Below are 13755 nucleotides of genomic sequence, written 5' to 3' on the forward strand. Positions count from 1 at the left end.
TTTGTGTTTTTAGTAGAGACAGGGTTTCATCATGTTGGCCAGGCTGGTGATCTGACCTCAGGTGATCCGCCTGCCTTGGCCTCCCAAAGTGCAGGGATTACAAGCATGAGACACAATGCCCGGCCACCTTCTATTATTTTTAAGTTACCCAGTCTGTGGTATTTTGTTACAGCAGCACAAACAGACTAAGATAACAACCAAGAGCCTACAGAAAGAATTGTTATAATAAAAATACTGGTTAAGCACAAAGTGCCAGGTACTATTAGAAACATTTATATATTTATTAGCACAATAATTCTTACTAAGTACCATATGAGTTAGAAAATATCCCCATTTTACTATGAAAAACCTTAGGCTTAAAGAGGATAAGTTACTTGTCCAAAACAGATCCAGGAAGAGCACATTGTTCTTAACCTTTGCATTAACAGATGCTATCCTCTCCACAGCATGTGAATTCAGAAAGAAGCACTCCCACCTCGGAATGACAGCAAGGGAGGGTTAAATATGATGACACAAAGATCTCACCATCCATTACAGCAGTGTTTACGTTCAGTCATAGCACTAATGTAACACAGGGAGAGGGTTTGGCATCCCCATTATCCATCAACACCTAAGCTAGACTACAAACCTCTAGTTCCTCTTTCCAAAGCCTGCCACCACCCACCCCCTCCTTTTTTTGAGACAGAGTCTCACTTTGTCGTCCAGACTGGAGTGCAGTGATGCAATCTCAGCTCACTGCAACCTCCGTCACCCAAGTTCAAGTGATTCTCCTGCCTCAGCCTCCCAAGTAGCTGGGAATTCAAGCGCCCACCACCACGCACAGCTAGTTTTTCTGTATTTTTATTAGAAATGGGGTTTCACCATGGTGGCCAGGCTGGTCTGGAACTCCTGACCTCAAGTGATCCGCCTCCCTGGGCCTCCCAAAGTGCCGGGATTACAGGCACGAGCCACCATGCCCAGCCAACTGCCACCCCTTTTTATCCCTCTATATAGACATCCTAGAGTTGCCAGTGTCTGTGATGTTGAAAGAGAATGCTTCTTATTGTCTCTTCTTTTCAGTGTTGGTATGATTTGGGGTTTCTTGTTTGTGTGTTCTGAGAAAAACAAAAAAAAAAGATGAAAAGACAATACTTTAAAAAACTGTATTCAATCCTAGTGATCCACTTCCACGTGTTTGAGTTTAATAGTACTCTTTATATGTCAAGCAAATCTTAATGAATTGGAAGTTTACTGTCAATAACATATACATACACACATATATATATATTTAGAGAAAAAGGCTCATTTGAAAAATATATACCACTTTATAAGTAACTATGCATCTAATTACACTCCACAGGTTTGCTCTTAAAAGTTTATGTAAGGCTGGGTGTGGTGGCTCACGCTTGTAAACATAAAATTTTATATTGAAAATAAAACCAGGGGTCAGGCATGGTGTCTCATGCTTGTAATCCCAGCACTTCAGGAGGCTGAGGCAGGCAGATTGATTACTTGAGCCCAGGAGTTCAAGATCAGCCTGGACAACATGGCATGACATCGTTTCTACTAAAAATATAAAAAAAATTAGCCGGGAGTGGCAGTGGGTGCCTGTAATCCCAGCTTCTCGGGAGGCTGAGGCAGGAGAATGGCGTGAACCCAGGAGGTGGAGCTTGCAGTGAGCCGAGATCGTGCCACTGCACTCCAGCCTGGGCAACAGTGAGAAACTCCAGCTCAAAAAAAAAAAAAAAAAAATTAGCTGGGTGTGGTGGCACACACCTGTGGTCCCAGGTACTCTGGAGGCTGAGATGGGAGGATCACTCGAACCTGGGAGGTCGAGGCTGCAGTGAGCTATGCTAGCACCGCTGCATTCTAGCCTGGGTGACAGAGCAAGACCCTGTTTCGAAAATAAATAACTTTCCTTCCTTCCTTCCTCCCTCCCTCCCTCCCTCCTTCCTCCCTTCCTTTTTCTTTTCTTCCCTCTGTGGCCCAGGCTGGAGTACACTCGGCTCGCTGCAGACTCCCTGCGTCCGGCTCCCGTGATTCTCCTGCCCTGGCCTGCGGGCTGCCTGGGATTGCCGGCGCGCGCCACCACCCCTCCCTGGTTTTTCTTCTTTGGCTGGAGGCGCGGTTTCGCCATGTCGGCCAGGCTGGTCTCCAGCTCCTGACCTCCGGTGGTCTGCCCGCCTCGGCCTCTAGAGGTGCTGGGACTGCAGACGGAGGCTCGCTCACTCGGTGCTCGGTGTTGCCCGGGCTGCAGTGCGGTGGCGTGGTCTTGGCTCGCTGCAGCCTCCGCCTCACAGCCGCCTGCCTTGGCCTCTCAGGGTGCTGGGATTGCAGCCTCTGCCCGGCCGCCACCCCGTCTGGGAAGTGAGGAGCGCATCTGCCCGGCCGCCCCGTCTGGGAAGTGAGGAGCGCATCTGCCCGGCCACCCCGTCTGGGAAGAAGTGAGGAGCACCTCTGCCCGGCCGCCCCGTCCGAGAAGTGAGGAGCGCCTCTGCCCGGCCACCACCCCGTCTGGGAAGTGAGGAGCGTCTCTGCCCGGCCTCCCAGCCCGGGAAGAAGTGAGGAGCGCCTCTGCCCGGCCGCCCCGTCTGGGAAGTGAGGAGCGCCTCTGCACGGCCGCCCCGTCTGGAAAGTGAGGAGCGCCTCTGCCCGGCCGCCCCATCTGGGAAGTGAGGAGCGCCTCTGCGCGGCCGCCCCGTCTGGGAAGTGAGGAGCGCCTCTGCCCCGCCGCCCCTTCTGGGATGTGAGGAGCGCCTCTGCCCGGCCGCCTCGTCTGGGAAGTGAGGAGCGCCTCTGCCCGGCCGCCCCGTCTGGGAAGTGAGGAGCGCCTCTGCCCGGCCACCACCCCGTCTAGGAAGTGAGGAGCGTCTCTGCCCAGCCGCCCTGTCTGGGAAGTGAGGAGCACCTCTGCCTGGCCGCCCCATCTGGGATGTGGGGAGCGCCTCTGCCCGGCCGCCCCGTCTGGGAGGTCTACCACAGAGGCCAGAAGCAATGTGGGGGCTGGACGTGGTGGCTTACGCCTGTAGTCCCAGTACTCTTGGAGGCCGAGGCGGGTTGATCACTTGTGGCTAGGAGTTCGAGACCAGCCTGGCCAACATGGCGAAACATATGAAAAATACAACTGACAAACCAACCAACCAACCAAGCAACAACAAAACAGGTCTACCCTGGAGTCATACTCTAATTTTTTTTATTTTCCTCCCTTTCTGATCCTTTATCCCACTTTCTTTTTCTTCCTCTTCCTTCTCCTTCTTCTTTGTCAAATAGAGGATTGAGTTATTATCATTGATCCATACAAAGTCCCTCTCTCATTTATTTTCTTTAATTCCCACCCCCCATTTCTATTCCCCGTCTTCCCATGTGCAACCTTCCTAATATGTTTGATATGCATCTTTTTGTTTGTATGTACTTTTAGAAAATGTTTATTGTTTTGTGTGCAAAAAATAATAAAAAAAAAGAAAAAAAAAAGAAAGAAAATAAATAAATAAGTAAAAGCAGGAAAACCCACAAAACAGTTCAGTCTGTTTTGTGGGTTTTCCTGGTTGATGATATTTTAAATTGTGTTTAGATTTGCTAATAATTAAATTTTTTTTTTTTCAGAATCCTGTTTAATGTTAAAATAAATGTCCTAGAAATAGCTAAAATCAAACCATAAGGAACTGAGGTCTGCAATGTTTTCCACAAGGTTTATACACATGACACAATTACTCTTCCTGTGTGATAAAACTAACGATGAGGATTCCAGTAAAATCTCATTAAATAAACAGTATTTAAGAAGCTGAGATAATTCTAGCATAGGTAAGATCACGATCTTTGTACTTTTTCTAAGAAAGTGTTTGATAAATAAACTATAAATGAGAAAAAAAATCACTAGGGAACTATTAGTTTTCCTTAGGAAGTCCTTTCAGGAACTCTTGAAATTCTGTAGCAGCATTTATTTGCATATAAATGATGAACTAATTAAAAATGACTTTTATCTGTTTGTTAAAACAGGTCCAAAAGGAACTCTCCTTGAAAATTTCTGACAATCAGCTCATATTCTGAAAGAACTTAAAAATACATTTGTAGATATCAAAAAGAATTTTATAAATCAGATTTTAATTCACTTAAGCCTTTCAGATAATTATTCTGAATTAGAATTTTCACTGTGTTAAGCTATTTTACCTACCTACTGATAACTTTGTTATTTTTATTATTAGACTTTAGGTTTTAGGGTACATGTGCACAATGTGCAGGTTTGTTACATATGTATCCATGTGCCATGTTGTTTTGCTGCACCCATTAACTCGTGGCACATATACGCCATGGAATACTATGCAGCCACAAAAAATGATGAGCTCATGTCCTTTGTAGGGACATGGATGAAACTGGAAAACATCATTCTCAGTAAACTATCGCAAGGACAAAAAACCAAACACCGCATGTTCTCACTCATAGGTGGGAATTGAACAATGAGAACTCATGGACACAGGAAGGGGAACATCACACTCCAGGGACTGTTGTGGGGTGGGGGGAGGGGGAAGGGACAGCATTAGGAGATATACCTAATGCTAAATGACGAGTTAATGGGTGCAGCTAATAATTAAAATTAACCAGCCCCTCACAATGGTTAAGAATGCTTTGGGAAAGATAGTGTGTAATCCTCATAAAAACCAAGAGAAAACGCAGACATCGTCCTTTCCCACTTCATCCAGCTCCTACTTAGTCAGAGCTGGTATTTAACTAGGGTCTGTCCTCACCTAAATGTCTATGCTCAGACTTCGGTGATCCTAGTAACGCAATAACTTCTACAAACCAGCATGATTCTCTGTGAGAATTTCACTTATATTATTTGTTAAAACTTGGGAGGGGTGTGGCACAGAGGGTACACAGATGCACGAATAGGACATGGGCTTCAAATGCTTTGATGAACATTTCCATGGAAATTTTACAGATCTGTAGGTACTGTGAACAGAAATGAAAAGTCGAGGAAGCTTCACTCCCACAGTCCTAACCAAATCCAATCATCATTACTCTCACAGAAGAAATAATCAATGAGAAAATAAATCATTAAAGGATATCCAAAATAAACTAGGTCAAATAAAACATCTTATATTTAATTACCTGAGGCTTCAAATAACCTAGGTATCAACACTCATTTCCTAAAATACCCTCCTAGTCTAACCACAACAAAGTAAAAAAACTCAGTTAAACTAAGATAAAAATAAAACATAAAATTAAATAAAAATGAGCTCACACACTTGGACTTATTTTCTATAAAATAAAATGCTTGTCAAAAATTGCTTGAATCCAGGACGTCTAAAATACTGACAGGAAAATCACAAGACAAATAAAAACCAACGGTAACACTGACTATTTGTTTTTTCAATGATGCTGCTACCTTCATCTCTGAATAACTTGGGACCAGAAGACCAGCCTGCTGGAGCAGGAAGAACTCCAATCTAGAAGTCAGGGACATGGGTTCTAGTTTAGTTGATGCTACTAGCTAGGTAGGTGGCCCTAAATAGGTCATTTACTTTGTTTTTTCTCCTTCCCAGGGTTTACTTTCCTTAAGCAAGGGGCTGACTAGAACAGTTTTTCCTAAACTCACCTAACCATAAGAAGTACCCCAGGGAAACTGTAAACGACATGGATTCCAAAAGCCCTTTCCCAGTTCAGAGGTCTCTGGGTGAGGCCTAAGACCTTACTCTTATTAAGTGACCCAAGTAAATCTTTTTTTTTTTTTTTGAGATGGAGTTTCGCTCTTGTAGCCCAGGCTGGAATGCAATGGTGCGATCTCAGTTCACCACAGCCTCCACCTCCCGGGTTCAAGCAATTCTCCTGCCTCAGCCTCCCAAGTAGTTGGGATTACAGGCACGTGCCACCATGCCCGGCTAATTTTGTATTTTCAGTAGAGACAAGGTCTCTCCATGTTGGTCAGGCTGGTCTTGAATTCCCTTCCTCAGGTGATCCACCCGCCTCAGCCTCCCAAAGTGCCTGGATTACAGGCGTGAGCCACTGCGCCCAGCCCCAAGTAAATCTTATCATCAGGTAAATCTGGCAAACACTGGACTAGATAATCCTCAAGCTGCCTGCCTTCCAGCTCTGATTCTGTACTATCTGGATATTTCATAATGGTGTTCTAAAAACACACAAAATTACAATCATTTAACATATGTTACTGCACAAAAATAAATGTACAAGATCATGAAAACAAATATATCCGCTCCCTGTGACACCATTCATACCTTTAAATACTAATAAAAACATCTTCTGGCCAGGCATGGTGGCATGCACCTGTAATCCCAGCACCTTGGAAGGCTCAGATGGGAGGATTGCTTGAGGCCAGGAGTTCAAGACCAGCCTGGGCAACATAGTAAGACCCTAACAAATACATATAAAATAATTAAAAAAAAAAAAACAACTTCCTAGATTCAAGGCAAATACAACACTTAATTTGGTGAGAAAAAAAATGTGTTTAATATTAAGCTCTCAGTATATTAACATGGAGAGATTTGCTGAGTTGTAGCAAGAAATTACCTAATATCTTAGGTGAAAATTGTACAGTGCATTCTTTCCTTGAAGAACAACATTATCTGGTGATCCCACCTGTTCCTAAGAAAAAGCTAGAAAAGAGGCTGGCTAAGTCCCTAGCAGCTGTAAACAGCATGCTCTGCAATACTGGAATGCAACTGTTATAAAGCTAAAAGAAAAACAAGGAAACAGTAACTGGTTACGAATTCTTCAAATGCACCTCAGCATAGACAACTTTGTGGCCCAATCTTTTGGGAAGACGGTTTTGTCAGGTGAATGGAGAGCCTCCAACATGCTTTCCACACACAAAGGTGGCAGCCTTTCATTTTGCTTTTCCTTCCCCTACACTACATTGCTCTAGTTTTTCTAAAATTCTCATAATCCTCTAGTGGTATTTACTGAATTTATTCTCTTATTTAGACTTGTAAGTAACTACAAAACTAACACACACAAAAAAAGAGAAAGGCTCCTTGCATGGAATACAGAGAGCAGAGTTGTGTAAAGGATGCTCATTAGCAACCAGTTATACAGCTAGATTCAAAAATGTAAATAAAAACCAAGATTAAAACACAAAACTGAGTTTGACCAATTACTATGTGACCCTTGCAACAGAAACAGATAAGAAACCAACAGTGAAACATGATTACATAATTTAGCTATGGGAAAAACAGCTGCAGAGCAGCCCATCAAAGAAGTACATTAGTATAGCACAATGTTAGTACAAAACATTTCCAAAATGAATCTTGATGCTGGATATGCAAATACTGTCAACACAATTCTTTAGACTTAGGATCACACAGGCCAAAAAACTGATTTGTTTTAATGGCAAAAAAGGGGACACCAGTTGTTATGCACAACACCACAGAAGCACTGGGTTTAAAGCCATATATATGTTTAAACACATTTTTTTTTTCTATTGCCCAACAGGCTCTGAGGCAGTGTTGAGACAAAAGACTAAACCTCACACTCAGTAAAATAGAAATGTCAAACAAGGATCAAGGACAGCAGCATAAGAGAGAGGATAAGAGAGCAAGTTCTGGTGTCACAAAGGCCTAAGTTAAAACCCCAAGGCACAAATTACTGTGCGACCTTGAACAAATCATTTCACCCAAGTCAATTTCCTCATTTGTAAAATGGAGACAATACTTCATTCAGCCATTGTGAGATTTAAACAAGGTGATTCATATAAAGCCCTAGCCCCTGTACCTGGCACAGAATACATAGGTAAGTAATAATCATCACCATCATCATGATCAAACTGTAAAATTAGCACAATTACTGTCTCAAATAAAGCCATGAGTTTCCTGGTAGCCAGAGAAAAAAGACAATCACAGTTCGAATCCAGCCTGGGCAACATAGTGAGACCTTGTTCTCTTGGTGAAAAAAAAAGGAAGAAGAAAGAAGACATTCACATATACTAATATAAAGGTGGCTTTTCTTCCCACATTACAGAACATTCCATTTCCTCCTCCTTAATAAAGAACAACTCAGACTAATTCTGTACAGCTATATACAGGAAAGTCTTCAATATAGAAGTTCTTAATTAGGAAGGACAATTTTGTTTCTTTTTTTTTTTTTTTGAGACAGGGTCTTTGTCTCCAAGGCTGGAGTGCAATGGCACCATCTCAGCTCATTGCAATCTCCGCCTCCCAGGCTCAAGGGATCCTCCCAGGCTCAAGGAATCCTCCCACCTCAGGCCTCCCAAGGAGCTGGGACCACAGGCACACACCACCACGCCCAGCTTATTTTTGTATTTTTTGTAGAGATGGGGTGTCACCAGGTAGCCCAGGCTAGTCTCGAACTCTTGAGCTCAAGCCATCTGCCCACCTTGGCCTCCCAAAGGGCTGGGATTACAGGCATGAGCCACCATGCCTGGCCAAAAGGGTAATTTTCAATGAGATCTGGATTTATGATCTAACTGGTTTGGGGAGTTACAGTTGGTATTGTTGGGGGTGTTTTTTTGTTTTGTTTTGTTTTGGGTTTTCTTTTGTAAATGAGGAATTTAGAAGAGAGGTAGAGGAAGAAAAAGTCTTCAAACCATTCAATACACCGTTATTCAGCAGAGAAAAATAGAAGGTGGATTGTTAACATTATGTCATAATTGATTTAGAAAATGAAGACATGAAAATCAGGTAAAATGTTTTAACTCAGAGGTAAAAAAAAGAACAATATAACTGACAGTAAGGTTAAAGTAACCAAACTAATAAAAAAAAAAAAAATCCAAGAAAGGGAAGGTGAAAAAATCAATTGTTCCCATAGTATAAGTAACAAATATCCATTCTGTCCTTCTAAGATCATGGCTTAAATTTCCCATTTGCAACCAACTATCTCTGCCTGCTGTTCCGAATATGCCACTAGCCTGAATGTATGCCTTTAACTTGGACTATCTTCTTAACCAAATATATCATTCTAGTTAAAGACAAAAATTAAATCTTGTGCATTATTATTTTTCTAGAATTCATGGGGAAATATTAGTAATTCCAACATTTAAAGAACACATTTCAAAAAAATACTGAGTGGTAATTCTGAAGGAAAAACAGCTCCTCATGAAAATAAATCCATCACAGAAAAATTGTTCAAGGTCAATCAAGCACAAATTTCAAAATAATACGAATTTTGAAATTTTGAGTAAGGGTAGGATTAAGGAGCTGTGAGGTGGAAAACTAAATTCTCAAGGTAAAAAGATACAGAAGTGAAGAAAAGACTTCAGCAAGAAGTACAAACTAGTGTCATCAATTCATGAGTAAATGTGCAAAATTCTAAGTAATAAAAAACTCATGCAATAGATCATCTGTATTAATATTGGAAAATTTAGCAATAGAAAGACTTTTAGAGGCATTTCCAAACATCCCAATATATCTTTCTGTATCACAGATATTACTGCAAAATGAAAGAAGTTAGATGCTCTAATTAACAACTTAGTGGTGAAAGAATGACACCCCCAAAAGAAGCTATGTCACCTAGAGATACTGGACATTTTCTTTTTACTATTTAAGAAACCAGAAGAACCTCCTTCTGCTTTTAAATGCAAATTTACCAATCTTCAAAGCACATTCTACCCTGTTCCTTTATATAAAAATTACTACAATGTGATTCTGTTCTAGAGAGGACATCATTCAACCAGAAAAATGGCATTAGGACAACCATACACTCTTTGAGTATGTTCAGATCATCACATCCAGTGAGCTGTCACCAGGTACATTTCACCTTCTTCAGAGGAGAGACTACTACCAGTGATCAAAATTCTATTTGAAGAAGGAAAACTTTGTTTTGAGGACTATCAGGTCACGAAAGGTTACATACACATTTCAATACCCGCACATGCACTAGCATCATAATAATTCAAAAACTCAGCATCCCTTGGTTTTCAAATAACACTATTTACTGGAAACATTCAGAACTTCAATAACAATAGTACGAGTTGCTATTTACCTGTTCATTATATGGTCAAACGAACAAATGTAAATGATGTATTGTATAAGCACCTCGGAACTGACGGAGACATACTTCAACTTAATGTATCGGATGATCAAGGTGGAAAAAAAGAACACGTTAAACTGAAAGAGTCAAGATATAAATAAGCCCCAATAGAGGGATTCATCCCACTGTTAAAGATTCAAGCTTTCTCCCAAAATCACACTTGGTTTGGGCAACTGTAACTGTTGTCAGATAAATGTAAACAAATAGTGAAGACAGCTACAGGACATAAAGCCTCTAAACAAAAGGCTGGCTAACCTCTAATCTTTCCAAGTTACATATTAGCAACTTTAATTTAAAACAACAACAACAACAACAACAACTCTTTTCTAGCTAAGGGAAGTCACATCCAAAATGGGTGATTTTTTTGGCGACACTTAGTTTATCCCACCCCTTACCCTCAAAGGCAGACCTCAATCTTCCCCACAAGTTGCCAGGCAAGCAGGAACAGAAGCTATAGAAAATGTACTTCGATCTTGAAAGGCCAGTGTGGATGTTTAAGGAGGAGGAAAAGGACTGCACTGGGTTTACAAAAGCTATTTACATGTTTTCCAAATGCCTGTGATTAAAGTCAACCAAATGGCATGGCATCAGCCAGCCCCTACCTTCACCTACCCACTGAGAACCCAGACAATGAAGGCGGCAGACCCCTCAAGGACAGAGGCCCACACACGGGACCAAAAAAAAAAAAAAAAAGTGTCATGCACAGAAATTACACAGCCTGCTTTTTGATAATGGGAAAAAGTAAGTGATGGCAGTCTTGTGCTTTAAAATAACCTAGTAGCACTTATTAGTTCAATCCATCCCCAAATCCACGCCACCCTTTCAACTTTGCAATTAAGAGAGAGAAGGAGAAATCCCGATCAACTCGCCTTGGGGGGTTGGTCTGAGGGTAGAGGACTCAAGTAGGGAGAAGGATGGAGAGAGAAAGAGCAAGCCAATGAAAGAGACCAAAATTTCCCACCTTTCTTAAATTCTTCCAGCATAGCGTCCAACTTGGTGTCATTGAAAACAAAGTGCAAGGGGTGGTTATAAAATTTGGTGATGGTTTTCAGGGGGGTACAGTCATCTGGATCCACAAAGGCCAAGTCTTTGACAAACAGCAGGTCCACGATATTGGAGCGCTCCCCCTCAAACACTGGAATGCGGGTGTAGCCGCTCTCCATGATCTCAGACATGGTGTTGAAGTCCAGGATGGCTTCGCCGGTGATCATGAAGCAGTCCCGGAGTGGGGTCATCACGTCCTCCACCGTCTTGGTGCGGAGCTCCAGCGCCCCTTGGATGATGTTCAGCTCCTCCTTAACCAGGTCGTTGTAGGGGTCGGTGACCCGGAGCATCTCCAGCAGTTTTTCCCGGTTATAGACGGTGCCTATTTCCTGGCCCAGGACGCAGTCCAGCAGCTTGCTGACCGGGTAGGAAGCGGGGAAGGTCATCATCATGAAAAACTTGGTGAGGAAGATGGTGTTGGCCCCCACAGCCAGGCCGTGCCGGGAGCAGATGGCCTGGGGCACGATCTCCCCGAAGATGACGATACCGATGGTGGAGACCACCACGGCCACGAGGCCCGAGCCGGCGATGTCGTCGAGCAGGATGGTGAGCGTGGTGTTGACCAGCACGTTGCCCAGCAGCAGTGAGCACAGCAGGTAGTTGCCCTGCCTGCGCACCGGCTCGATGCGCTTGGCGTAATTCTTCTCCTTCTCCGTGCCGCAGTTCTGCACGATGCGCAGCTCCATCGGGTCCAGGGCCATGAGCCCCAGGTTGAGGCCGCTGAACATGCCCGACAGGCACAGCAGCAGCGAAATGAAGATCACCTGCAGCCAGAAGGGCAGCAGGAACTTCTTCTCTTCGCCTACGATCATCTTGGTGTCCTCGCCGTCGTGGTAAATCCAGGTGGTCTCGGCCCACGGGGGCGGCGGCAGCCCGGCCACCCCCGAGCCGCCCTTGCCCCCGACGGCGCCACCCGCGGACCCCGAGCCGCCGGCGCCCAGGGCGGGCGTGGAGAGCGACGTGCACAGGTAATAGGACTTGCTCTTCTCCATCTTGCGTAGCGGTTTGATCTCGATCTCGATGATGCCCGAGGTGCGGCGGTTGAGAATGATGTGGGGCAAGATGATGATGTCTGAGGTGCGGATGCCGCAGCGCTGGGGGCCGCTGTCCGGCTCTGGCGGCGCGGGGCCCCCCAGCCCGCGCTCCCCCGGGCTGTGGCGCCGCCGCTCGTGCTCGGTGAAGGCGATGCGGGACCACGTCTCGTTATTGATGTTCTGCCCGTACACCCGCAGCTTGACCCGGGTCCGTTCGCTCACCCTCAGCGCCCCCCCTTCCATGAACGACACGTCGTTCGTGTCCTCCAGTCGCAGCCCGATGATCACCGTCTCCTCATTCTCGCCCACCGCTGCGCAGCCGCCCGCACCGCAGCAGCAGCTCAGCAGGAGCAGCGGCAGCAGCCGCCCCGCAGCCGCCTGCAGGACCCCCCGGCCGCGGGCGCTGAGGCTGCGGCGCGCCGCCATCTTCCAAGTGGGCAGTGCGGCGGCTGCCTGCCCGCCCGCCATCTTTACTTTGGGTTCACAAGCGCCACAGCCAATCATAGGGTGGCTGCTCCAGCTGCGGCTTCATCCTTTCCACCCGGCAGCGCGAGCGCAGGTACCGGCCCCTGGGCGAGACTGCAACTGAGCGTCCGCGGCCAGTGCTCAGCAGTTCGCCTCCCTGACTGACACTGACTCGACCTCGGCCAGCTGAGGAACCCCGAGGCTCGCGGGAGGGAACAGAGGGAGGGAGAGGAGCGCCGGCTGCTCCCGCGAGAGGCAGGCCGACCAGCCAATCACAAGCGGGTGCCCGCCCTCCCAGCCAGGGGGCTGGAATGGGGGCGTGACCGTGTGCCGCTCCGCGGGCCAATGGCAAGGTAGGTGGGTGGGGCGACGAGAGCCACCGTCCGCGTCTGCACGCCAAGTTTCCAACTGAAAGGCGCGTGACTCTTGTGTATGTGCGAGGGGAGGGGGCGTGGCCATCTGGGACTCGAGAGCCAGTCAAAGATGAGAGCCGTAGGAAAAGGGGCGTGGCATCCGTCCTGCTGCCAATGGGAAGGAGCCGTCCCTGGGGGCCCGCGCTCCCCGGGAGGCCCTGTAGTAGATCCCGGAGCCTGGACCGGCTGGGTTTGGACTAAAGCCCTGCGGCGCAAGGCGGCAGGTTCCCGGTGCTTGGGCTTACAGGCTCTCCAGTTCTCAATTCGTGGGCAGAAAGCCGCGCGCCCTCCTGTCCCGGAAGCCCGAGAAGCCAACTAGAGGCGGCTTGGGATGCACACAGCCTAAAAAGCCGGGGCACCGGCCGCTGTCCCCAACACCTGCGCGGCGCTCCGCCGGGGTAAGCGGCGTCAGTGGCCCCGGCACAGCTGCCGACCAGCAATCCTCGCGCCTCGAGACTCCTAGGGTACGCGCTCTCTGCGGCTCGCGATCACATGGCGCCACCTGCGGGCCGCATGAGCGCCCTGCAATGCTTTCCAGGTCCGCGGCGTACCCCAAAAGGTGTGCAGAAGTTACGGATGGAGCGGTCAGGGGGACAGTTCCCCAAATTTCCTAGTCATAGAAACCCTACATATTATTGCTAGAAGTATATACTTCCTAGACCTTTTCCCATATTTACAGAGTGGGAAGGGCCCCGAATCTGTATTCCCAACAGGAACTCAGGTAAGTTAAGGAAATGCGAGGGGGCAAGCATCCTAAACAGACCCACAGAGGCTCATTCTTAATCACACTGACCGAACTCTGCTAGGGTCTTAGGTCACTCAAG

The 13755-nt window shown here is 46.2% G+C and overlaps 1 protein-coding gene across 5 annotated transcripts in view; it reads right to left on the reverse strand.

Annotated features, from left to right (window-relative positions):
* Nucleotides 1-12738, reverse strand: part of CNNM2 (cyclin and CBS domain divalent metal cation transport mediator 2) — a 172514-nt gene extending 159776 nt beyond the window's left edge. For 3 of the 5 annotated variants that reach the window (XR_008652175.2, XM_055250424.2, XM_055250410.2), the window contains exon 1: nucleotides 10937-12738. Coding sequence is in view for 4 of the 5 variants with exons in the window: in XM_055250424.2 (XP_055106399.1) it covers nucleotides 10937-12557 (1621 nt within the window). In the remaining variant the exon portion in view is untranslated. The remainder of the gene's footprint in view (nucleotides 1-10936) is intronic. The other 2 variants (XM_055250443.2, XM_055250434.2) reach the window with 1 other exon arrangement.
* Nucleotides 12739-13755: the final 1017 nt, after the last annotated feature.

The sequence above is a fragment of the Symphalangus syndactylus genome, chromosome 2 (assembly GCF_028878055.3).
Source record: "Symphalangus syndactylus isolate Jambi chromosome 2, NHGRI_mSymSyn1-v2.1_pri, whole genome shotgun sequence".
NCBI classification, from domain to species: domain Eukaryota; kingdom Metazoa; phylum Chordata; class Mammalia; order Primates; family Hylobatidae; genus Symphalangus; species Symphalangus syndactylus.